Below are 25,163 nucleotides of genomic sequence, written 5' to 3'. Positions count from 1 at the left end.
TCATACGTTTGAAGTTTTGGATTTGAATAGGTTTATAATTTCATAAATATTAAAAAAATTTGCACCAATTACCATCTAGTTCCACAGAGCTTTGCAATATGAATTTTGGTGGTCACTTAAATCTCTTGGTTCTATAAATACTTTATATCCATTAGGATCTGTTATGGGATTAGCTAATCAAAAATTGTAGCCTTTTAAAAAGGAATATTTGAATGACATTATCATTAACATAGTACTGCAGGAAGTTAAATAGTTGAGAAATCAAACTCCAAGTACTTGGTATAAAAATATTGCTGGAAATACATAGCTGTTCAGTCAGCAACCGAATAAAAAGACAAGTTAATTTTTCAGGTCGACATTTTTCATCAGGATTCTGAAAAAGTGTACCGACCAGAAATGTTAACCTGAAATTTCTCCTATGGCCTCCTACGAATTAGCAGCATTTTCTGTTTTAATTTCCAGCACTCACAGTTTTTTGTCATTTTATTTCAGGCTGTTGGTAATCACTGAATAAGGAGAAAATGGCATAGCTCCATCTTAAAATAAAATAATGGTAGCCTACCTGTAAAATTTCAAACTCATGAAGCTATACCACGTGCTGCACAGTCATTTAGTACAATGGTGAGTCACCTTAAGCACAATCAGAACTAATTTTCCTTTCAAATTTATCGAATTTTACCATGGGTAGCAGTCGTGTGGGCGAAAGTGGAAGCGGGCAGCAAACCATCCCAACCTTGGAGTGTGAGGCCGAAGAGATTTTAACTCCCTGTCCTCATCTGAACAGGTCCCGTCAGTCTCCTGCCAGAAACTGGTGGGAAGCAGCAGCTGGCCAGCTGGAAGGAGGAAAATGTCGCGCAGTACGAGGCCGCTGAATGGAGACTGAAAAAACACTCCCCAGCACTCAGGTAAGTGGCTGGGAGGGGGTTCGGGAGTGAATCGCAATCGGGAGAATTGGGGGGGGGTGCAAGCCTGATCTTTCTCTGCAACTCCTGGTCCCAAAAGATAATTTAAAAAAAGTAAAAACATTTACCTTTTTGGGCCTCTTCTGGCACCAACCCTCCTTCCTGCTAGATTGGCCTGGCGGGAACGCCACAATGGCTTCCTGCACAGGCCTCAGCTTAAAATGACTTTATCACAGCTCAATCTGTATATTTATGGATGGACCTCACCAGTTTTTATAAGAACATAGGAACATAAGAAATAGGAGCAGGAGTAGACCATACGACCCCTTGAGTCTGCTCCGCCATTCAGTAAGATCATGGCTGATCTTCTACCTCAACTCTACTTTCCTGCCCTATCCCCATATCCCTTGATCCTCTTAGTGTCCAAATATCCATCAATCTCAGTCTTGAATGTACCCAACAACTGAGCATCCACAGACCTCCGGGGTAGAGAATGCCAAAGATTTACAATCCTCTGAGTGAAGAAATGTTTCCTCATCTCGGTCCTAAATGGCCGACCCCTTATCCTGAGACTATGATGCCTAGTTCTAGGCTCTCCAGCCGGGGGAAATACCTCTCAGTATCTACCCTGTCAAGCCCTCTAAGAATTTTATACGTTTCAATGAGATCACCTCTCATTCTTCCAAACTCCAGAAAATATAGGCCTATTCTACTCAAACTTTCCACATAGGACAACCCTCTCATCCCAGGAATCATTCTAGCGAACCTTGGTTGCACCCCCTCTAAGGCAAGTATATCTTTCCTTAGGTAAGGAGACCAAAACTATACACAATACTCCAGGTCTGGTCTCACCAGAGCCCTATATAAATGCAGCAAGACCTCCTTACTCTTATACTCCAACACCGTTGCAATAAAGGCTAACATGCCATTTGCCTTCCTAATTGCTTGCTGTACCTGCATGTTAACTTTCTGTGATTCATGTACAAGGACACCCATTATTCTGCTTTTCTATTCTTTCTACCAAAGTGAATAATTTCACATTTCCCCACATTATACCTTTTCACCTATTCACTTTTTTTATTCATTCGTGGGATGTGGGTGTCGCTGGCAAGACCAGCATTTATTGCCCATCCCTAATTGCCCTTGAGAAGGTGGTGGTGAGCCACCTTCTTGAACCGCTGCAGACTGTGTAGTGAACGTTCTCCCACAGTGCTGTTAGGTAGGGTGTTCCAAGATTTTGACCCAGTGACAATATATTTCCAAGTTGGGATTGTGTGTGACTTGGAGGGGAATGTGCAGGTGGTGTTGTTCACATGTGCCTGCTGCCCTTGCCCTTCTAGGTGGTAGAGGTCGGGGGTTTGGGAGGTGCTGTCGAAGAAGCCTTGGCGAGTTGCTGCAGTGCATCCTGTGGATGGTACACACTGCAGCCACGGTGCGTTGGTGGTGAAGGGAGTGAATGTTTAGGGTGGTGGATGGGATGCAAATCAAGTGGGCTGCTTTGTCCTGGATGTTGTCGAGCTTCTTGAGTATTATTGGAGCTGCACTCTTCCAGGCAAGTGGAGAGTATCCAATAACACTTCTGACTTTTGCCTTGTAGATGGTGGAAAGGCTTTGGGGAGTCAGGAGGTGAGTCACTCGCTGCAGAATACCCAGCCTCTCACCTGCTCTTGTAGTCACAATATTTATGTGGCTGGCCCAGTTAAGTTTCTGGTCAACGGTGATACCCAGAAAGTTGATGATGGGGGATTCGGCGATGGTAATGCCATTGAATGTCAAGGGGAGGTGGTTGGACTCTCTCTTGTTGGAGATGGTCATTGCCTGGCACTTGTCTGGCGCGAATGTTACTTGCCACTTATCAGCCCAAGCCTGGATGTTGTCCAGGTCTTGCTGCATGCGGGCATGGATTGTTTCATTATCTGAGGGGTTGCAAATGGAACTGAACACTGTGCAATCATCAGCGAACATCCCCATTTCTGACCTTATGATGGAGGGAAGGTCATTGATGAAGCAGCTGAAGATGGTTGGGTCAAGGACACTGCCCTGAGGAACTCCTGCAGCAATGTCCTGGGACTGAGATGATTTGCATCCAACAACCACTACCATCTTCCTTTGTGCTAGGTATGACTCCAGCCACTGAAGAGTTTTCCCCCTGATTCCCACTGACTTCAATTTTACCAGGGGTCCTTGGTGCCACACTCGGTCAAATGATGCCTTGATGTCAAAGGCAATCACTCTCACCTCACCTCTGGAATTCAGCTCTTTTGTCCATGTTTGGACCAACGCTGTAATGAGGTCTGGAGCCGAGTGGTCCTGGCGGAACCCAAACTGAGCATCGGTAAGCAGGTTACTCGTGAGTAAGTGCCACTTGATAGCACTGTCGACGACACCTTCCATCACTTTGCTGATGATTGAGAGTAGACTGATGGGGCGGTAATTGGCCGGATTGGATTTGTACTGCTTTTTGTGGACAGGACATACCTGGGCAATTTTCCACATTGTTGGGTAGATGCCAGTGTTGTAACTGTACTGGAACAGTTTGGCTAGAGGCACGGCTAGTTCTATATCCCTCTATCTATATCCGTCTATATGCCTTTGCAGACTCTGCGTCCTCCTCACAACTTACTTTCCCACCTTTGTATCAGCAGCACACCTGGGTACATTACACTCGGTCATTTCATCCAAATCATTGATATATATTGTAAACAGCCAAGGCCCAAGCACTGATCCTTGCGGCACCTCACCCCTCCAGTTACAACCTGCCAACCCGAAAATGATCGGTTTATTCCTACTCTCTGTTTTCTTCTCATTATCCAATACTCAATCCTCGCTAATATATTACCCCCAACCCCATGAGCCCTAATCCTGTGTAACAACCTCTTGTATGGCACCTTATCGAATGCCTTTTGAAAATCCAAGTATACTGCACCCACTGGTTCCCCTTTATCTACCCTGCAAGTTACACCCTCAAAAAATTGTAATAGATTTGTCAAACATGATTTCCCTTTCATAAAACTGTGTTGCCTCTGCCTAATCATATCATGATTTTCTAAGTGCCGTGTTACTCAATCTTTAATAATAGATTCCAGCATTTTCCTTACTACTGATGTCCGGATAACTGGCCTATAGTTCCCTGTTTTCTCTCTCTCTCCTTTCTTGAATAGCGGGGTTACATTTTCTACCTTCTAATCCATAGGGTCCGTTCTAGAATCTCGGGAATTCTGGAAGATCAAAACCAATGCATCCACTATCTCTGCGGCCGCCTCTTTTAAAACCCTAGGATGTGGGCCATCAGATCCAGGGGATTCGGCAGGTTTTAGTCCCTTTAATTTCTTCAGTACTTTTTCTTTGCTAATCTTAATTACTTTAAGTTCCTCACTCTCATTAGACCCTTGGTTCCCCATTATTTCCGGTATGTTTTTTGTGTCTTCTATTGTTAAGATATATACACAGTAATTATTTAACGTCTCTGCTATTTCCTTATTCCCCATTATAATTTCTCCTGTCTGTCTCTAAGGGACCCACATTTACTTTTGCTTATCTCTTCCTTTTTATATACTTGTAGAAACTCTTATCATTTTTTTTTATATTTCTTGCTAGTTTACTCTCATATTCAATTTTCTCCCTCTTTATCAATTTCATAGTCAGCCTTTGCTGATTTCTAAAACCCTCCCAATCCTCAGGCTTGCTACTCTTTTTGGCAACATTGTAAGCCTTTTCTTTTAATCTAATATGATCCTTAACTTCTCTGGTTAGCCAGGGTTGGATCATTTTTCCCATGGAGTTTTTATTTCTCAAGGGAATGTATATCCGTTGACAATTTGCCATTGTTTATCTACCGTCATATCTTTTAATCTAATTTCCCAATCTACCTTAGGCAACTCACCCCTCATACCTATGTATGACATCAATGCAAAGTAAAATCAGGCGGGGTGTAAAACGAGCAACCGATCCGGTCAGTTTCCCACCGGGTGGTTTAGGTTAAAATGATCTCTCACGTTGAAAACAGAACCTTCAGGGAAGTTAGTGGGACCTCACTGGCTAAGTCCCACGGGCGACTGTAACTGCATGACTGCCTGGTTTCCACTGGGGGTGGGCGGGGTTAAAATCACGACTTCTGTATTGTTTTACAAGAATACCTAAGATAGTCTGCCATTCGATCAGCAAGGCTGGAAAAAGAGATTCAACTTTCCAATAAATTCCTTGAAAGATTGAATACCTTTTTTGGTTTTCAACATACACTTATGCACTTTTTAAGATTGGTATTAACTCAGATGTTGATCATTGTCAAGCACATGGCTGTTGAAAAAGATTAACATTTTTCGTGCAGTTTAGATAGGAGTGACACTTCTATAAATATTTTGAATTGTCACCATATTTATTCCCCGTGCTTCCCCTACCTTTCTACTCAGAGACGCAGGACTGGATGAAAACAAACCATGACAGACAATGAATTTGAGGTTATTTGCCTCATTCCCTCCTCATTGTTTTATTATAAAATTCCAACATTTTCAAAAATACAAATGCAATTCTGAGCTCACTGGGGACTGGAATCGAATTGTGAACGATTCCTTTTTTATATATAAAAAAATGTAGATAGTGCCAGTGAAGTATTGTACCTGCAGTCAAGACCCAGACAACTCTATGGCTCACATTCAAACTTGATGTTGCAAAATATATTTTGCTCTGCTACAAAAACATTGGAACGTCCATCATGTGTGAATTTCTGTAACTGATGATGATAAAGTAAAACTGTACAAGATCTTAGAAATGTAACAATTGACAGAAAGCTTTGGATGTACAAATAGTGTTTTGTAAATTATATACATAATACTGCAGAATTATTACACAGGAGTGGCTGGATAAGGACAGGAATCCTATCATTATAATATTCATGCAATGAATTGCTCTACAAGGTTAAACTAAACCATGCCTTACAATACCACTGGAAATACCTCCGTTCTTAATGTGCATATGTAATTGAATTTCATGTCACCTGAAGACATGTCACTGCAAAACAATATTTTACAGAACTGCTTAGTTTAATTCCTTACCATTTTCTGCATCAGACTTCCTTTCCTGTTCAGTATCAGTGAGGGAAAGCATTGAATTCGCACGGCTCGAGAGACAGGAGCTATGTTCTGATTTGATTTCTCTCATCCATAATCTTAAAGCGTGATCTGGAGATGCAGCCCCTTCCGTCTCGGTATCAACATCAGATCCTATTATCATAGGGTATCCGTGCTGGGAAGGATCACACATATCTGTCTGATATCCACCACACAACACCGGTGGAGCTTCACAGAATTCCAATGCTGAAAGAAACAAAAGGAGAGGGAGAGAGAGAGAGAGACAGTGTGTGAGAGAGAGAGTCAGACACTGAGCTTATCAAAAGAATGTATCTGAAGACAGGTTAACAGGACAATATGACGAGCTGCTTTTCAACCTATCTAACTGGAAGGCTTTAAGGACAATCTCTACAGTTCGACTGAATAAAATTAGCACTACGTTGACTGGGCATACACGCATCAAAATTTTAAAGAGGTTTATTGAATCATTGCATAGAAATCTCCTTTTGTTAGCTGAAACATATATGATATAAAATCATTCCAGTACATGCCATAATGTAGCCCATTTACATCAAACTTTTATAGCACACTGCTTTCCCATAATCATTTCAGGTAGTCCATTACTGATCCAGTCCTCATTTCAACTTTTTTTTGGCTGCAACGATGAAGGTCCTTTTGCTCCATTTGATCTCATCCTTCCAGAATACCAACCTCACCATCTTCCCATTATTGAATCTAGCTGTATCTTAAATTAGTCCAGTGTCCAGGCCGCAATCACTTGTGCTGGCAACCTGTCCCAATAGTGGACTTCAGCTGACTCCCAACATTCAAATATGAACACTTTTGCAGCAGGTAGAATCATAGAATCTGACAGCACAGAAGGAGGCCAGTTGGCCTCTTGTGTCTATGCCGGCTCTTTGAAAGAGCTATCCAATTAGTCCCAGTCCCCATAGACCTGAAAAGGTGACACTGGATATAAACAGGAACGGAAGCTATATCTGATTTTTCTTATTCCTATCTTGGAAGCACTGGGCTAATCATAACACCCCTATTGCCTGGATGAGGGCCAGATAACTCAGCACAGACTGAGTTACTAAGAATCAATCCTGGATCCTTGCTAATCTCTGTGGCTCAGTAGCAGCCCAGGCCAAAATATTATGTTGTAAGGCAACAGGTGAATGTGGGGAATATGAATGTACACTTATCATCTTGATGGTTGGAGGAAACAGAGAAAGGTTAGGTGTTCTATTTATTTTTAGAACTAAATTCATAATCCACTTTATTTACACTGTCAAGAGCATGCATTTAATAATTAACTAGAAAATTTTTACTTATAAATCATTAAATAGTTGATTCAAGATAAATGGACCAATAATTAGAGGTGACAATAATATTTCTCTTAACAGGATTTAAGGCATTGATCTTATGTGGATGCAGTTTGTCAATAATCAGAAGTTACTGTAGTATTTCAGTGAGACATTGTGTGCACAGTCATTTTCAGAAAATAATACATTTGCAACCTGTGATAAAATTAAAGAGGCATAAACCCAAATATTAATTCATGGGGCTAGTTTCCTGCTCTCTCAACCCAATTTCCACTAAACTCCTGACCACCAAAATTCCCTTCCTGGCTCCCCTGCTTGCTGACATTTTCTTTTCATTTCTTTCTTGGGATATGGGCATCGCGAGCAAGGCCACATTTACTCGCCATCAATAATTGGCCTGAGAAGGTGATGCTGGGCCTTTTCCTTGAATCGCTGTAGTCCTTGTGGTCGGGAATTCCAGGATCCTGATAAATTTTTGGTGAAGGAACAGTAATGTATGTCCAAGTAGGGATGTTGTGACTTGGAGGGGAACTTGGAAGTGATGATGCCCCCACAGCATTGCTGCTCTTTTGCATAGAATGTACAGCACAGAAACAACCCATAAATATGTTATTAGCCTCAACTATTCCTTGTGCTCGTGAATTCCAAATCCTAACCACTCTTTGGGTAAAGAAGCTTCTCCTGAATTTCCTATTGGATTTATTAGTGACTATCTTATATTTATGGCCTCTAGTTTTGGACACCCCCGCGAGTGGAAACATCTTCTCTACGTCTATCCTATCAAACCCTTTCATAATCTTAAAGACCTATATCAGGTCACCCCTCAACTTTCTCTTTTCTAGAGAGCTTCTTTTCTTCTTGGTCATGATGTGGAGATGCCGGTGATGGACTGGGGTTGACAATTGTAAACAATTTTACAACACCAAGTTATAGTCCAACAAATTTATTTTTAATTCCACAAGCTTTCGGAGGCTTCCTCCTTCGTCAGGTGAACGGTATGGAGAGGTTGCAGGGGAGAGATGTGCAGTTTAACTTAACTAAGTGAGTTGCTGCAGTGCATCATGCAGATTGTACATACCGCAACCACAGTGCACCAGTCATGGCGGTGGTGGATATCGAGTCCAGGGTGAACTGCTCTGTCCTGGATGGTGTCGAGGTTTTTGAGTGACACTGTGGCTGTACCCATCCAGGCAAGTAGTGAGTATTCCATCACACTCCTGACTTGGGCCTTGTAGATGGTGGAAAGGCTTTGAGGGGTTAGGAGGTGAGTCACTCATCACAGAGTACCCAGCCTCCTCCCTGCTCTTGTAGCTATGATGTTGATATGACTAGCCCAGTTCAGCTTCTGGTCAATGGTGACCTTCAGTATGATGATGGTGGGTTACTTGGCAATTATGGTGTCACTGAGGGTCAATGGGAGGTAGTTGAGCTTTCTCTTGTTTGAGACAGTCATTTATGTGGGATCAATGTTATCTGCCACTTGTCAGCCTAAGTCTGGATGTTATCCAGGTGCTGTTGTAGGCTGGCATGAGCTTATTCATTATCAGAGGAGTTGTGAATGGATTTAAATTCTGTGAACTCATCAATAAACAGTCACATTTCTGACCTAATTCTTGAGGGATGCTCATTAATGAGCAGCTGAAGATGATTGGACCAAGAATGCTTTCCTGAGGAACTCCTGCAGTGATGTCCTGCTTCAGTGGTGACAGGCCTTTGACAACTATGGCCATTTACCTTTGCATCAGGTATACGAACATATGAATTAAGAGCAGGAGTAGGCCATTCGGCCCCTCAAGCCTGCTCTGCCATTTGATAAGATCATGGCTAATCTGATTGTGACCTCAACCCTACTTTCGCGACTACCTTTGACTCCCTTGTTAATCAGGAATCTATCTAACGCAGTCTTAAAATTATTCTATGACCCTGCCTCCACTGCTTTCTGGGGAAGGGAGTTCCACAGACTCACGGCCCTCTGAGAGAAAAAAAATCTCCTCATCTCCGTCTTAAATGGGAGACCCCTTATTTTTAAATTGTGTCCCTTAGTTCTAGTCTCTCCCAGAAGGGGAAACATCATCTCAGCATTTACCCCTTCAAGTCCCCTCAGGAACTTATATGTTTCAATAAGATCAACTCTCATTCTTCTAAACTCCAATGTATACAGACCCAACTTGTGCAACCTTTCCTCATAAGATAACCCCCTCATCCCAGGAATCAGTCGAGTGAACCTTCTCTGAACCGCCTCTAAAGCAATTATGTCCTTTCTTAAATAAGGAGACCAAAACTGCACATAGTATTCTAGATGTGGTCTCACCAATGCCCTGTACAACTGCAGTGAAACATCTCTACTTTTATATTCCATTTTCCCTTGCAATAAATGACAACATTCCATTTGCCTTCCTAATCACTTGCTGTACCTGCAAATTAACTTTTTGTGATTCATGTACTAGGACACCCAGATTCCTCTGTACCTGAGAGTTCTGCAATCTCTCTCCATTTAAATAATATACTGCTTTTCTATTCCTCCTGCCAAAGTGGACAAGTTCACATTTTCCCACATTATACTCCATCTGCCAAATTTTTGCCCACTTTTTTAACCTATCTATATCCCTTTGCAGATTCCTTATGACCTCTTCACAACTTACTTTCCTCCTACCTTTGTGTCATCAGCAAATTTAGCAACCATACATTTGGTCCCTTCATCCAAGTCATTGATATGGATTGTAAACAGTTGAGGCCCAAGCACTGATCCCTGTGGCACTCCACTCGTTACATCTTGCCAACCTGAAATTGACCCATTTATGCCTACTCTCTGTTTCCTGTTAGCTAACCAATCCTTTATCCATGCTAATATGTTACCCCTTTGACCATGAGCTCTTATTTTATGTAGTAGTCTTTGATGTGGCACCTTGTCAAAAGCCTTCTGGAAATCCAAGTACACCACATCCACCAGATCCCCTTTATCCATGTTGCTTGTTACTTCCTCAAAGAACTCTAATAAATTAAAGGTATTGGTGGAATCCAGCCATTGGAGTGTTTTCCCTTTGACCCCCATTAACTTCAGTTTTGCTAGTGCTCCTTGGTGCTATACTTGGTCAAATACAGCCGTGATGTTGAAGCAGCATTCAGTGTAAATGGCTACCTCTACTCAGGCGCTGTCCCCCTTTCTTGCAAAGCTGTCATCACCACTTCTCTCCTCAAAATACCCACCCTTGATCCTTCTGTCTTTGCTAACTATCGCCCCATCTCCAACTTTCTTTTCCTTTCCAATGACCTGGAACGTATTATCACCTCCCAGATCCATGCCCACCTTTCCCGCAACTTCCTGTTTGAATCCCTCCAATCTGGTTTCTGCCTTTGCCACAGCACCGAAACAGCCCTAACCAAATTCACAAGCAATATTCTCTAGCACTATGGTGCATTTCTTCCTTACCTTCTCTGCACCTTCAGCATGGCCAATCACACCATCTTCCTCCAATGCTTCTCTGTTGCCCAGTTTGGTGGTAATGCCCTTGCTTACTTTCAATCTTGCCTATCTGACCATAGCCGTAACATCTCTCGCAATGGCTTCTCATTCCACCCTAAACCTTTACCTTGGACGTCCCCAAAGGATTTATCCTTGGCCCCGTCCTCTTCCTCAGATACATGCTGACCTTTGACATTTTGTCCCACCACTAGTGATTTCATGTAACATGATTTTGTTTGAGGGAACAAAGAAAACCGGCCTTTTATAATTTTGGGTCTTTTGGCGTGTCTTTGGATACTTAAGTTTCTGAATTTCTAGATTGCTCTCATGGGTGAGTGTTAGCGCCCTACAGTCTTGGGAGTATTTTTACTGTCTTAATATCTAGGTAAGTTTCTGATAGCAATCCTGAGGTCACAACCAGAAAACCTTTCTGCTCATTACTTTACCAACTGGATTTATTGGTCTCCATAGGAATTTTCTTCCATCTTCAAAATGGAGTAAATACAAGTAAATTTATTGAACAAAAGATAAACAAGTGAATATATAACTGTAATACAATACACATATATTTACAGAATATATTGTATTGACCAGAACAATAAAAGGCCACAATTTAAATGCTAAGCAATTCTGTTGCCATTAACTTCTATATGCAAGGCTTTATCTTACATTCTTTTCGAACTGCAAAAGCCAACCAGTCTCATCTGTCTTCCACTGAGGGTTCTAACTAACTCAACTTAACGCCATGTAGTTCAACTCCACTCCACTCAATTCTACTTGTTGAAAACTTCAGCTTGTTAAAATACTCCTGAAAACAGTTACCAGGGCTTCCTAAATTTGTCAGGCACATTCAGAAGTAACTGGCTATTATACACTTAACAAACAAATCAGACAGCATATAGAGTCATAGAGTCAGAGAGTCATACAGCACGGATAGAGGCCCTTCGGCCCATCGTGTCCGCGCCGGCCATCAGCCCTGTCTACTCTAATCCCATATTCCAGCATTTGGTCCGTAGCCTTGTATGCTATGGCATTTCAAGTGCTCATCCAAATGCTTCTTGAATGTTGTGAGGGTTCCTGCCTCCACAACCCTTTCAGGCAGTGAGTTCCAGACTCCAACCACCCTCTGGGTGAAAAAGTTCTTTCTCAAATCCCCTCTAAACCTCCCGCCTTTTACCTTGAATCTATGTCCCCTTGTTATAGAACCCTCAACGAAGGGAAAAAGCTCCTTAGTATCCATCCTATCTGTGCCCCTCATAATTTTGTACACCTCAATCATGTCCCCCCTCAGCCTCCTCTGCTCCAAGGAAAACAAACCCAATCTTCCCAGTCTCTCTTCATAGCTGAAGCGCTCCAGCCCTGGTAACATCCTGGTGAATCTCCTCTGCACCCTCTCCAAAGCGATCACATCCTTCCTGTAGTGTGGCGACCAGAACTGCACACAGTACTCCAGCTGTGGCCTAACCAGTGTTTTATACAGCTCCATCATAACCTCCTTGCTCTTATATTCTATGCCTCGGCTAATAAAGGCAAGTATCCCATATGCTTGAGTTTAACTTTGCTCCTCCTTCCAGATTTATAGTTAGACTATCAGAGTAACATTAATATTGAATTAAGCAGGATATAATTGATTTTCAACTCCTTGTGGCTTCCAACTGAGTTAAAGGAAGCTCTACCACATTAAAATATTTCATTTTGTTGCACTGGCCAATCAAGACACACCTGTGATAATCATTCTTTTATACTTCTCAAGGTGCACTGTGACTGAAGGAAGAGCTGGAAATCGTTTGGCAATGACCTCTGTGCTGTAGGATGGTGCACTTGCGGCCTTGGTGGAAGAGGTGGAGGCATGTAGGGGAATCCTTTATCTGCAGAGGGGCAGGAGGCCCTCCAGACAAGTACTTAAGAGGCAGTGGGAGGAAGTCATGCATGAGATAAATGCCAGGAGTATCGCACCATGCATATGGATGCAGTGCAGGAAGAAGTTCAAATGATTTCACAAGAGTGGTCAAGGTGAGTGAGTTCAACTGCCAAGTGGCATATCCGACCAACTGCACCACCAGCCTCATCCACTGCTCCACGCACAAAACTGCACCCCCCACCCCCCGCCACCACCCTTCATATCACCCATCTACCAACAAACTCTTGCAATCAATATGCAATACTTCAAATCAGATGCTTCATCTCACCCTCACACATTACCACTCTTGCAAGCCACACACCCACAACTCACAGGTCTCACACACACTGGCAGTTATTCAACTATTACAACCACATCACCCAAACATCTTGCAGGACACTCACTGACACACTTCCCTCTTTCTTGCAGGAGAAGATGGGGCATAATAGTAGGCAGCAGGAGAGAACTGGGGGAGGACAGACACGCCTACACATCCTCACCCCCAAGGAGGAGACAGTGCTGTCCATCATTGGACGGGCTGTCGCTGTGGGCGTGGCCACTGGCGGTGCTGGAGCTATCGATGATGAGGGTCTCTGCATACCTAATCCTCCTTCTCGCTTCCCACTTCTCCCTCGTCCCACAATCTTTTATGACTCACGTGCTGCAGATGGTGTGAGCACGCACGTCTTACTTTCTCCTCTCTCCTCACCACAACTCAACCCGTGTCCCTTTGTTATTTCAGATACTCTAGAACTGGAACCGGCACAGACAGAGGAGGCAGAGGAAGATGACAGTGATGATGCAGACACACCGTCACTCGATCTTACACTCACAGCCACCAGCTCAGATGCTGACACTACAAGCACTGTAGAGGCTAAGTTAGAGGAGGGATCTGCACGTGGTGAGGCGCTGGGCACAAGTGCACAGGAGCTGGGGTGGGGGGAACGGATACCACAGGTGCCAGCTCGCCCGAGGGCGAGGTCACACATTAGTTCTGCTGCAGAGGGGTCAGTTGATGGTTTCGATGGGCCAGGCTACAGAAGATGGCTGATGGGCGTACACAACCAAACGCTTGGTGCACTGGAAAGCCTGCGCACAACGTCAAGGGGCACAGAGGAGTCCAGCTCCAAGTTGGCACAGGGCTTTGCGCAGAGCTTGGAGCCCATCCTTTCCCACATGGAACGGATGGTCACCTCCATCAGCACATATGTGGAACCCACCATAATATAGCGTCTGATGACCGATGTCACAGCTTCCATTGCCATCTGCCATAAACATCTGCCATCCAAGGTCTGCATGCTGCATTTGGAACTCAGACTGCTGCTTTGGAAGCTCAGTCTGCTGCATTATAGGCTCAGACTGCTGCTATCGTGGCTCTGGGTACCACTGTGGAACAGGGCTTTCAGGGCATCACAGCAGTCCAGCAATCTGTTCTCCAGCAGATCACCAGGGTTGCTGAGTCACCGGCCCGGGAGAGTGGCAGCGGTGCCATGGAAGACGAACCTGCTGTCCTCTCTCAAGATGACAGCATTCCTGCTCTCACCCCTGCCACTCCATCAGTGCCCTTGCTGTTGCCTGTCAGCCAGTCAGGCCAGATTGCTGCAGCCCAGGCAGAGTTGGTGCAGTCTGAAGCCGGGCCCTCCCGGCCTAGAGCTGCTCGAGTTTGTCCTCCAAGGCCATCAGCACGTTCCTCAATTGATGGTCAGCAGCCTTCCACCACCCATGCTCCAACCACTGGGGATTCACCTTATAGGAGCACTCGGAAAGGAAAAGGCACATGAACGACAGGCGCTAAGGGAATCACAAGGGTGAATAGTATCAGTTTGTTTGAATCATTTGATGTGTAAATCTATAAATGTGGTTATGAATTTGTATTTGGTGTTGGTTTTCATTTCTCTGATGAGCTGAGGAAGGAAGCAATGTGTAATCATAAGAAGGACGACTTGATGATCACGTGGGAGAGAAAAGGTAAGGAGTGTGGGACTGTTGGTGAATGGGGAGGTGTCGTTAAGGTTACTGGTATCACTCATTAATCATCTGATCACGCAGAGCCCTGGCAGAGAGGGCCTGTCTACCTTGTTGCCTCCTTGCCTCTTCCACCGCCTCTTGCTCAGGTTCTTGTCGGATAGGCGGTGGCAAGGGCTGTTTCCTCTTAACGGCAAGGTTGTGCAGCATGCAGCACAGAACGACGAATCTTGATACCTGCGCAGCTGAGCACTGCGGCGCTCCTCCAGAGTGGTCCAGGCAGTGGAAGCATTGCTTGAGGACACCTATGGTGTGCCCGATGATGTTCCATGCGGTAGCATGGCTCTCGTTAGAGGCCTGCTGCGCACGTGTGCGTGCGTTCTGGACCGGAGTCATGAGCCACTTCATGAGGGTATAACCCTTGTTGTCCAGTAGCCACCTTTTGACTTGCGTACTGGTTGAAATATAGGTGGCACGTTGGACTGCGGCAGAATGAAGGAATCATGACTACTGCCAGGACAGCGGGCATTCACCTGCATGATGCTGTGCGTGTAGTCGTACACCAGATACACATTGAGGGAGTGGAATCCCTTTCTGTTCATGAATATGGCTCAGTTCAATGGCCAGAAAATATCTTCCAGTAAATGGACCACACATCCTTTATGATCCTAAATGTGTCTTTTTGCTTTCTGTCCCTGCAGAATGCAAAGACCTGCATAATATCAACTGAGGTAAAGTGCAAACTTAGAACAGAATTTTTCCCAGTGAACCATCAGTCCATTTGGGTAAGCAGAAATATTGCATGCAGAATGGAACTGAAACAACTCTTTAAATGCATTTACAGAATCAGGTAGAGTGAAAAAAAAAACAGCAAATTAGACTAATATTAGAGTACAAGACAATGTGGATTTCAAACACAAAGCTCATGAGAGCTGTCATCAGCAGTTAAACAGTTTTTGGAATAAAGCAGATTTCCTCAGTATTGGCGCAGTGAATGATGATAGACTTCTCATGTCCACTGGTAACAGAATATCACCTTATCCTCAAGTAGGAAGTTTCATGTGGAATAGATGAGCAAAATGCTCAAAGCACCCTTTAAACAGAACACTGATCAGAATCTAGAAAGAGCTAAAGGAGCTGCAGCCAGCGGTCAGATTTAGATCATAATCTCCTCTGACGTCAGAATCCAAGTCAATCTTAATGAAAGTGTCTACAGTCAACGGTTTCATCTAACATTCATTTGTGTGATTGCTTATCCAGATGAGCTTCGACAAAATCGATAGTTAAAATACGATGTAAAATTCTCTGTTATAAACCTTGATATCTCAAAATTACATGGATACACCCTCCAAATTATTGGCGCACTAGGTTGTTTTGGGGAAAAACACTTGGCTCTTTCACACAAACAGTCCAGTCATTCATAACACAAAGCAACAAAAACACAGATGTGATAAGCTACAAAATGCCAAAATACATATATACAATTCCTGATTCAGAATTGAATGGCAGGGATCAATTTGCAGCTTATCTTGTTAACAGCTGCAAAACCCAGGCCCTCCCTTTTTCAAAAAAAAATAGCATTTATACTTAGCAACGGAAAATGCTGGCAATATACAGTTGGCCAGTCAGCATCTGTAAAGAGTAACTAGTTAACATTTCAGGTATATATACCCTTCACCAGAACTGCAGACTCGTCAATCTTCATGCTCTTTATAGGTGATGGCTGACCTGCTGTGTATTACCACAATGTTCTCTTTTTATTTCAGATTTTTGTCATTTGCAGTTGCTACGTTTTATTTATAATTAGTATGTTAACTTAATTAACAAAGCTAATTTCCGAAGAACAAAGGCAAGTAACCCCTTGAAATAAAGAAAACAGAGCCAACATTTTAATGTGATTACTACACTTTCCAGTACATCTGTTTGGCTCAATAAAAGACTAAAGGGATTTATTATTTTTATCTCTGGTTTTGCGGTGAATAAAATGGTGTTGTAAAATCCGGAAACACAACAATCAGTAAAATGATGCCATTGCAATAATATTTTCACACATGAAAATAAAGTTGTGATAAGCTAAAGTTAATTTTAATGCTATCTTTTCTGAGCCACATTTGTAGAACTGAATTGAATTAAATAACTGATGAAATTGAATTTGTATCGTTATGATTTTTGAATGGTAATACCTTAAGTTTGAACATCATTCACCCAAATTAAAACATATTTGAGAAGGTTTTAGAATAAGGAGAAGAAGATAAAGGAAAAGGGCAAACTTGAAGGAGAAGGGCAAGTTTTGGTAAGAATAAAGATGATTGCCACTGAAATGACAACTACAAATGACTTATGAAGACTAGCCTGAATCAACAAATCAATGAAAAAGACGAAACTGCTCAAGATCCCAGCTGGTCTGCAACCTATGAAAGAGTTTGCATAATTTCATAATAACCTTAAAGTATATCAATGTTACTTTGGACTCTGACATTTACAGGCTATAGTCTTGGAAACTGATTTATTACTTTACACTATGTGAAGTTGATCTCAGATAATACCGTGATATTGTAATTTTGAAAATCAAGTCTATTTGTGCGCCTATCGTGATTTAGAATCTGTTGATTTATATTGAGTATCAGCTGTAACGATGTTATGATTCTATGATTCAATATGAAACAACAAAGGCACAACTTGCTTTCTCTCTGAGCATACATCATTAATTTCTGTGGGTGTTCTCCTGATGGTCCTCTGTAATTTTGGTGGAAGATCCATGGAAACTCCGTAGAAACAACATAAATTAAGCAGAAACTTGCTTTTGCAGCCACAAACCAGTTTAGTTTCCCTTGGCTAAGCTGGCCCTCTCTTTTTCTAAAACATAAATAGTCAACTGGCTATGGACTGTGAAATTCACTCACTGATTGCTCAATGAAAATTCACCAATTCTGGTTGTGGACAATATAATTCTGTAAGAGAAAGGTCTGCCCTCCCCCCACCCCCTTCTTTTCTTAAAAGGCCTCAGAAACTGTTGTCAATCAAAGTCATTGGGGCCAGGGCCTCTTTTGATCTGTGCTCCAGTGGCTTGTGAACACCCTGACAGAGGCAGGAACAAAGCAACAAAGAGCTGCACCTCTCACAAGTATTGCCATTCATCAACATTAAATGAAAGCAATCTCCAACAACGGTTTAAGATCCTTGTCATTAAATGTGCCAACTCTGGCCAATTGACACCTTGAATTTACTACTGTTCTGAATCTTGTCAATTCGCACTTATGAAGGACACCATAGTGAGCTTGTATGGAACGGAACTGATCTGTTTGTCTTTGCAAAAAACATTGTGTGTTCCTGTTTTTATCTCTTACATGCTGATTCTAGCAATAAAAAATATATTAAAAATTCAGCATAGACAAAAAATTACATTTTTGTCACATTGTGGAAATCCAACTGAGTTCTTTCCCTTGCTTTTCAAAGAAGAATGTAAAAGTGAAAGGGTACAATAGAAGGGGCTACAGCAATTGGATAGAATAATTATAGATGAGTATTAAAAAAGTTGGTAGAACTCAAAGTGGAAAAGGCACCAAGCTCTGCCAGCATGCATCCTAGAATTATGGGGGAAGTCTGAAGAGGAAACAGCTCCAAGCACAATTTTCAAACATGTTTGATTATGGAAGTTGTATCGGAGGACTGGAGAGTTGCCAATGTAACAGCTCTGTTCAAGAAAACAGAAAGGGATGAACCAACTATAGACCAGTCAGCCTCACATCAGTATTGTACCAGTAATAGCTTCCCTCTTACAAGCATAACTACATTTCCTAGATCCGAGAGAGTGGTTAGAATGTGGAACTTGCTACCACATGGAGTGGTTGAGGTAAATAGCATAGATGTATTTAAGGGGATGCTAGATAAGTACATGAAGGGGAAAGGAAAAGAAGGATATGCTGATAGGGTTAGATGAAGTCGGGAGGGAGGAGGCTCGTGTGGAGCATAAACTGGCATAGACCAGTTGGGCCAAATGGCCTGTTTCTGTGCTGTAAATTCTATGTAATCCCTGCTGCCAGTTAGATTATTTTTAAAGGTTTTTTTTCTTTTTTGCCAGTTTTCTCTTCTCCCTTCCTTTCCCGAGGGTGTTGACCCCATGTTGTGGCACAATTTCGAGGGAACTTGGCACCATCTTGTATCTCGTGGCCATTATTCATGCATTAGCATCACCTGGCATCCACAAGTACCCACTTCAAGCAGGACCCGCTGGATACCAATCTGGAGCAAAAACCTTGTCGGATTTCTCCCAACCCAAACCCAGGGGCTTTAAAACCAATAGTAACATCCTTACCATCACCCTGACAGAGCAGGAATTACACCTAGAACTCCTTGCTCAACCATTGGGGTGCATTTAATCCCACAGGGGAAGATATATATGCACCTTTATTAGCCTCTACATGTATTGTTAATGGGGAGAAATCTAACCAGCTGAGGACTCTGCTACATTCTGCAACAAATGTGACTTTTTTTGCTTCTGACAAGCAGCTAAACCTGAGATACTTCTTTTATTACATCACTAACTTTCCACTCCATTTGAAGCTGTAGTATTAGGGCCTTGACAAGCCTAACTCTATATAGAAGAGAGATTCATTTTGCTTAAAACTGCAAGCTGCACTCATGTATCCCACACTTTCAAAATGTACTCTGGGGGTATGCATAATTCAACACACTTGTAATCATTTTCAAATATGTGCTCATAAAATCTCACAGTTTGTAATATACTGATATTGGCAGCTCTGAGTGTTATGCAATTATCATAATTTTAAAAAGTAGTACCCAAAAGTGCTTATTGTTCACAATATAAGCCAAAAGTCACATGTCAATGTTCTGTTTTTTCTGCAGCTTTTGTTTGTACCAGTACTGTTAAGGCTCACTCCCAGGTTCTCTCTGATGAAGATCGTAACTTGTCTGTTTCAGTGTTCTCCTTGGCAGTGGTGATTTCTCTAAGTATTGTTTCACTGACAGCTCACCCAAAGTGTTCTATTTGATTTCTTTAAAATGTACACTGGAGATAAGCAATTGGATTCTGGAGACAAGCTCTTAGATTCACTATTCTTTTAAGCATAGATGGTTTGAACTGAACCACAAGGAAGAATGGAACATGAAGAGAATCGTCATGGAGAGCCTCGCTAGACCACCAGAGAAAACAATTCCTCTGACACAGAAACTTCCCTAGACCATGTGAAAAAATAAATATCTCTAACATTTAAATCCTTCCCAGACTGTCAGACACTTTGGATAGGAAAACCCATGTAATCCACTGGTGAATGTGTTCGCTGCCTTATTTGTTGCAGATATACATGCTGAGGATAGCATCCAGCAGATAAAATAATTTACCAAATGGGATCCACACTGATAGTAATGGCTTTCCACTAGTATAAGATGGACAGGGCAATTGGGGACTAGCGAAATTACTGCACTGCTCCCCTATTTTCAACTTTTCCTGAAACAGGGCCTATGAGGGAAGACAGGATGTTCCCTATCACCACATCACATATGTTTTAAATGCCTCTCTCCTCTTTTGTGCAGATGGAATTGTGTTCTCATTGGGTTGAGGGGTGGTGGATTTGGGGGGGGGGACAGGTTGTGATGGAAGAGTGAGGGGCATAAAAAATATTTTGAGTTTTCCACCTGGTCTACCCTTTATTGATGGAGTATAAGTTCCTCCTGCACTTTTCTTTTATCAGTATGTTTAGATATGTAAAACAGAGGCAGACTGGACTGCCTAACATCATACGGACCAAATGCTGGAATATGGGATTAGAGTAGACAGGGCTGATGGCCGGCGCGGACACGATGGGCCGAAGGGCCTCTATCCGTGCTGTATGACTCTATGACTCTATGACTCTATACCAGTGAGTTCTTATGATTGCCAACAGGGAACCTTGGTCCATATCTACCAGGCCTTCATGGGAATCAGCCAGAATGGACATAAACCACAGAAACAAAACACAAATACAATAAGAAACTGTGACTTATCATCAGCTGCCACCAAAACACAATCATACATGAACCACGGAGACATGTCTGATGTGTCGCCACCAATATGTTATCATGTAAGTAACGAATTTAGATTGATTTGCATTCCTAAAAATACTGGTTTAGGTGCCATTAAACCTTGTTTAATGTAATCAAAGGAGGCACCCTAGAAGTACATAAATAGTTGAATGGCCCCTTCCCATTTCATACTTTTAGTTCTGATGACTTAAATCATAGTTCTAATCATTGCTTTATGATTTATTATAAATATAATTTATTTTTCAGCCAAGGTAAGACAACTTAAACCAAACTCTCTAACATAGATTCCTCTGAAAACATGCATTGTTTGACATTCTCAAGTAATTGAAAGTTTTGAGCAATGACCTTTTAATGTGGATAGAACATGGACTGTGAAAAGTCATACTTTTGATAAAACATTAGTTGCTAATGTTTCATTTATTTACAGGATGGAACAATACATTAGAAAATAAATACACATTGATCAACAAGGCCAAATATGGTTCTTTCGATAAAATGTTAAATAAAAGTCCTGTCTGCCTATTCAGCTGGACATTAAAAATCCCATTCCATTATGTGAAGAGTTGGGAGGTCTCCTGGTGTCCTCTCTCAACTAACACAACCAGAAAAGTAGACTGACTGGTCATTCATCTCACTGTTGTTTGTGAAATACTGTTACTGCAGAATGGGTGCTGCATCGCCTACAAAACAAGAGTCACTGCACTTCAAAGTAATACATTGTGTGAAACAAATTGAAAAGATGCTATATAATAATAAATATTTATTTTTATATAAAGACCGAGTTAGTGGAGTGAATAATTTTAAACAGAGAAGTTGCCATGAGCATAAAACTGTAAATCCCATATATTAATTGTATGATTTATATCAATGACTTAATTGCATTCAGGTGGTGGATATCAATTGGGGACTTTTTATAGGAGAGCTTATCTAGGGAGTGGTGTACAACAGCCGCTTGCCTACATTTCTTTCTCAGCTGAGAAAGTGAAGAAAAATGTTGCAAGCGCAACTGCCAATATGTCTGACCAGTGATCCATTGGTGGAAAATTCTTCATTTTTCTCTGGCAATTTTGAAGGGATGATCAACCTGGGAGGGAGAGGGGATCTTTTTTATCCCCACTGGTTGATCTGCTCACAATTTATCGCAATCTAGGGAAGCTCACACAACAGCTCTTTGGTGTCAGTTTAACCAAGTTGATAGCACCTTTACCTTCGAGTCATAAGGTCTTCGGTTCAAGTCCCACATCAGGAATTGAATGCATTATCTAGGCTGATAGTCCAGTCCACTTTAGTCCAGTTCAGCGCTGAAGTGTCATTATTTGGATGACATGTTAAAATAAGGTCCTGTCTGTCTGTTCAGGTATTCATGAAAAGATGGTATTATTTATATTATGGAAAGGTAAGGTTAAATGGACTGAAGGTCATCTTCATTCATCGTAGCACATCTTTGAATTCAGTTTGCTAAAAACACAAAGTTTACACCACCAAATTCAAAGCTAAATTTGAATGAAAATTTAATTCTTACTCCTACCATTCCTTCCCACTCACTGTCAGATGAAATAATTTGCTTGTTTGCAAGTTTCTATCTAGCTGTTCAGCTGAGAACAATTCACTTCTATTAAACTGTTTAGTTGATTCTCCATCTATCCTATCATATTTGGCCACCTCCATTCTTTCCTTACTTCTGTTGATTGGACAAATAAGATTCTTGTTAATCTGGAACATTAACTGTCTGAGGGACTCTTTGGCTGAGATATCAGAGGTGCAATTATCGAGAGACGAGAGATGGAGTTAATAAGGATGAATGTGCTACCAGGCTAAAAATCTGATGAGGAAAACTCTAACTTTGATTTAAAAGCTCAATTTTTGCCATTTAATGATAAATCTCATGAGATTTAGATATCTTCTGACAGAGATATTGAAATCTTGCAAAATGTTTATATTTCCTGAGGCAATACTTTAGACTATTAGTAATAAAGGTTTGCTGCATCCATTGGGGGAGTGACTTGCAGTATCTATCAGGGAGTCTATAGTATCTGTTTGAGAAGATCTGGGATAGATTTTCGTCTACGTATAGATCAATTATAAATGATTGAAATCTGGTGGGAATCTGGTAGAATGGAAAAGTGCGAAAAGCCCTCAATTTTCCAGTTTAAGCCTGTTGGGATAATTATTCACAGATCCAAGAGCAGATGGATAGGTCGAGGGCACATACTAGTAGTGGGACAGGAAAACTGAACATAAATTAAACTTAGAGGTAAGCCTAATTAAAGGGGAGTGCCACAATCGGGGTGGGGGAAGCCTTTTGAGACCCTGAAAAGCCATCTGAACTGATTAGCCACGTTTGCCAAAGCTGAAGGGACAGGGGATTAACAAGTGGTTGTAAAAATGAAGGGAAAGGGCACCCTAGGTGCAGGCATGAGACTAAATGTGATGGAGGAGCCCAGCGCAAGAGCCTCTGATGACTGGTGGAGTAGAGAGGGTGCTGCATGGGGTGGTACTGTGTTGCATTCCATGGTACCATCCTCATAGATTAGCTTTGCAGCATGTTTAGAAGGAAGTACAACCCAGTTTCAAGCCAAAACTGACCATTACTGTCACTGGATGTGCCAGCCCTATGCAGATGTCCTTGTAGCAGATGGCACAACTCTGTATCTGCTTTCCTGTTGACTCAAATGTTGAGAAGATATTGCCATGTAGGTGCAACAATGCTTGGAAATATAGTTGGTGACACCCTGGTGGATGTGGCCAATCAGGCTGACTGATCCTGGCATGCCCTTTTTCATGCAGTACGAAAGAAAGTATGGCATACGGTCATTGAGATGAATGAACCTTCAGCACAATGATTAGTCAGGCATCCACGTAACTTAGCGACGCCATTGTAAGTCTGCTGTTCCAGCTTCCTGTGGGAAGAGTAACCAGGGTTAAATCTGTCAAAATGAGATAAATAAACCTTTGTTTACAGATGTGGTTGTGCAGATACCAGTGGATGGGAACCTCAGAGAACCTCTAGTGCAGCCTGACTTGCCTGACATCTCTGTAGGTCCTCTTCTTCTTCCAAATATAAACAATTTTACAACACCAAGTTATAGTCCAACAAATTTATTTTAAATTTCACAAGCTTTCGGAGGCTTCCTCCTTCCTCAGGTGAATGTTGTGGACTCCATAACATTCACTTGAGGAAGGAGGAAGCCTCCGAAAGCTTGTGAAATTTAAAATAAATTTGTTGGACTATAACTTGGTGTTGTAAAATTGTTTACAATTGTCAACCCCAGTCCATCACCGGCATCTCCACATCATGTCTTCCAAATATATCAGCTCAGAGGATTCTGGACATTAGTCCATTAATGCTCCAAGTGGATTCCAGCCTGTCTACAAGTCAACTTCATCCCCATCAAAGGAACTCAAACTTTAGCTTTGGACTCTCTCATATCGTCTCCTCCCTATCCTCTGTTTGCCTCGCCTAATCTTTGCCATGCCTATGTAATGTGAATTCCCTCTGTGCCCATTTGCATGTGCATTTTGGCTGCCACTATGGACCGAGCCCATTATGTCTATCTCCTTTTTTTCTTCTTCTTTTGACCCCTCTTGGAGCCTTCTCTCCAGTCTCCTCCCCTTCCTGTTACTCAGTCTTGCCAACTTTAATTTCTCCCCTCTTAGGTACTTTGCCCCCCCAATCGTTACCCCAACCCATCACTACTCTTCTGTCTTCCAACTCTCCTATTGCCATCCCAGTCTTGAATCCCTCAGCCCACAGATAACCTCTGAGCCTCTCTCGTCATTTATCGAAGGGCCCATCAAGGGACCCATCACTGTATCCATATAAGCAGCAATACCAATTGCTCCATCCTGCTCTCATTAAGCAGCATGCCTGCTGGAGGCAAATTTCACCGATGTACTTGTTGATCCGTTCACCCTACCCACTACTGCCCTCTTGGACTCTGCAAAGAGATCAACAATCATCGCCTATCTCTGCATTTTCCTCCAGAAAAAGTGTTAATTCAGAACTTTATTGTGGATGATTGCATTGACATAATGGCCTAGAAATTCAGGCGCAGGGAACAAGCATTATTGGGCTTTTCTCTTCTCTGCCAAAATTGCTCACTGTTCCAGAATCATCCTAGAAAACAATGATAATCCCCCAAAGACAATTATCTCCTTTGATCCCTCTCCCCTCACCTCCAACAACAAGTTCATAGACTTCTTTGTACCCAAGAATGAGATCATCTGTTCAGCTGCCTCTGCCACAGCCTTTCCCTTGCTGCCATGTCAAACCTCCCCCAAGGTTCCCTCTGCCCAAGCCCTAAAGTTGCGTCTTTCTTCAGTTTCTCTCCTCCATACTGTCTCCGAGCTCATCTTGTTCATGTGACTGATCTCCTGATTTTTTTGAACCCATTTCCACTAATCCGCTAACCACCCAACTTCCATTCCTGGCCCCCATGCTAGTGGCATTGTGAATCCTTCCTTTCAAAACTACCGTGATTACCTCCCTTCTCAAGAAAC

General features: G+C 42.3%; 1 protein-coding gene across 5 annotated transcripts in view; it reads right to left on the bottom strand.

Moving 5' to 3' along the window:
- Positions 1–25,163, bottom strand: part of tenm1 (teneurin transmembrane protein 1) — a 539,174-nt gene that overhangs the window by 470,235 nt on the left and 43,776 nt on the right. For 3 of the 5 annotated variants that reach the window (XM_067997123.1, XM_067997125.1, XM_067997124.1), the window contains exons 2-3: positions 5,954–6,214; positions 1,636–1,639 (exon numbers count right to left, since the gene is read on the bottom strand). In XM_067997123.1, the coding sequence (XP_067853224.1) occupies positions 1,636–1,639; positions 5,954–6,214 (265 nt within the window). The remainder of the gene's footprint in view (positions 1–1,635; positions 1,640–5,953; positions 6,215–25,163) is intronic. The other 2 variants (XM_067997121.1, XM_067997122.1) reach the window with 1 other exon arrangement.

This window comes from Heptranchias perlo, chromosome 15 (genome assembly GCF_035084215.1).
Source record: "Heptranchias perlo isolate sHepPer1 chromosome 15, sHepPer1.hap1, whole genome shotgun sequence".
Taxonomy (NCBI): domain Eukaryota; kingdom Metazoa; phylum Chordata; class Chondrichthyes; order Hexanchiformes; family Hexanchidae; genus Heptranchias; species Heptranchias perlo.
The sequence above is the reverse complement of the archived record's forward strand: the minus strand, read 5'-3'. Positions and strand labels throughout refer to the sequence as shown.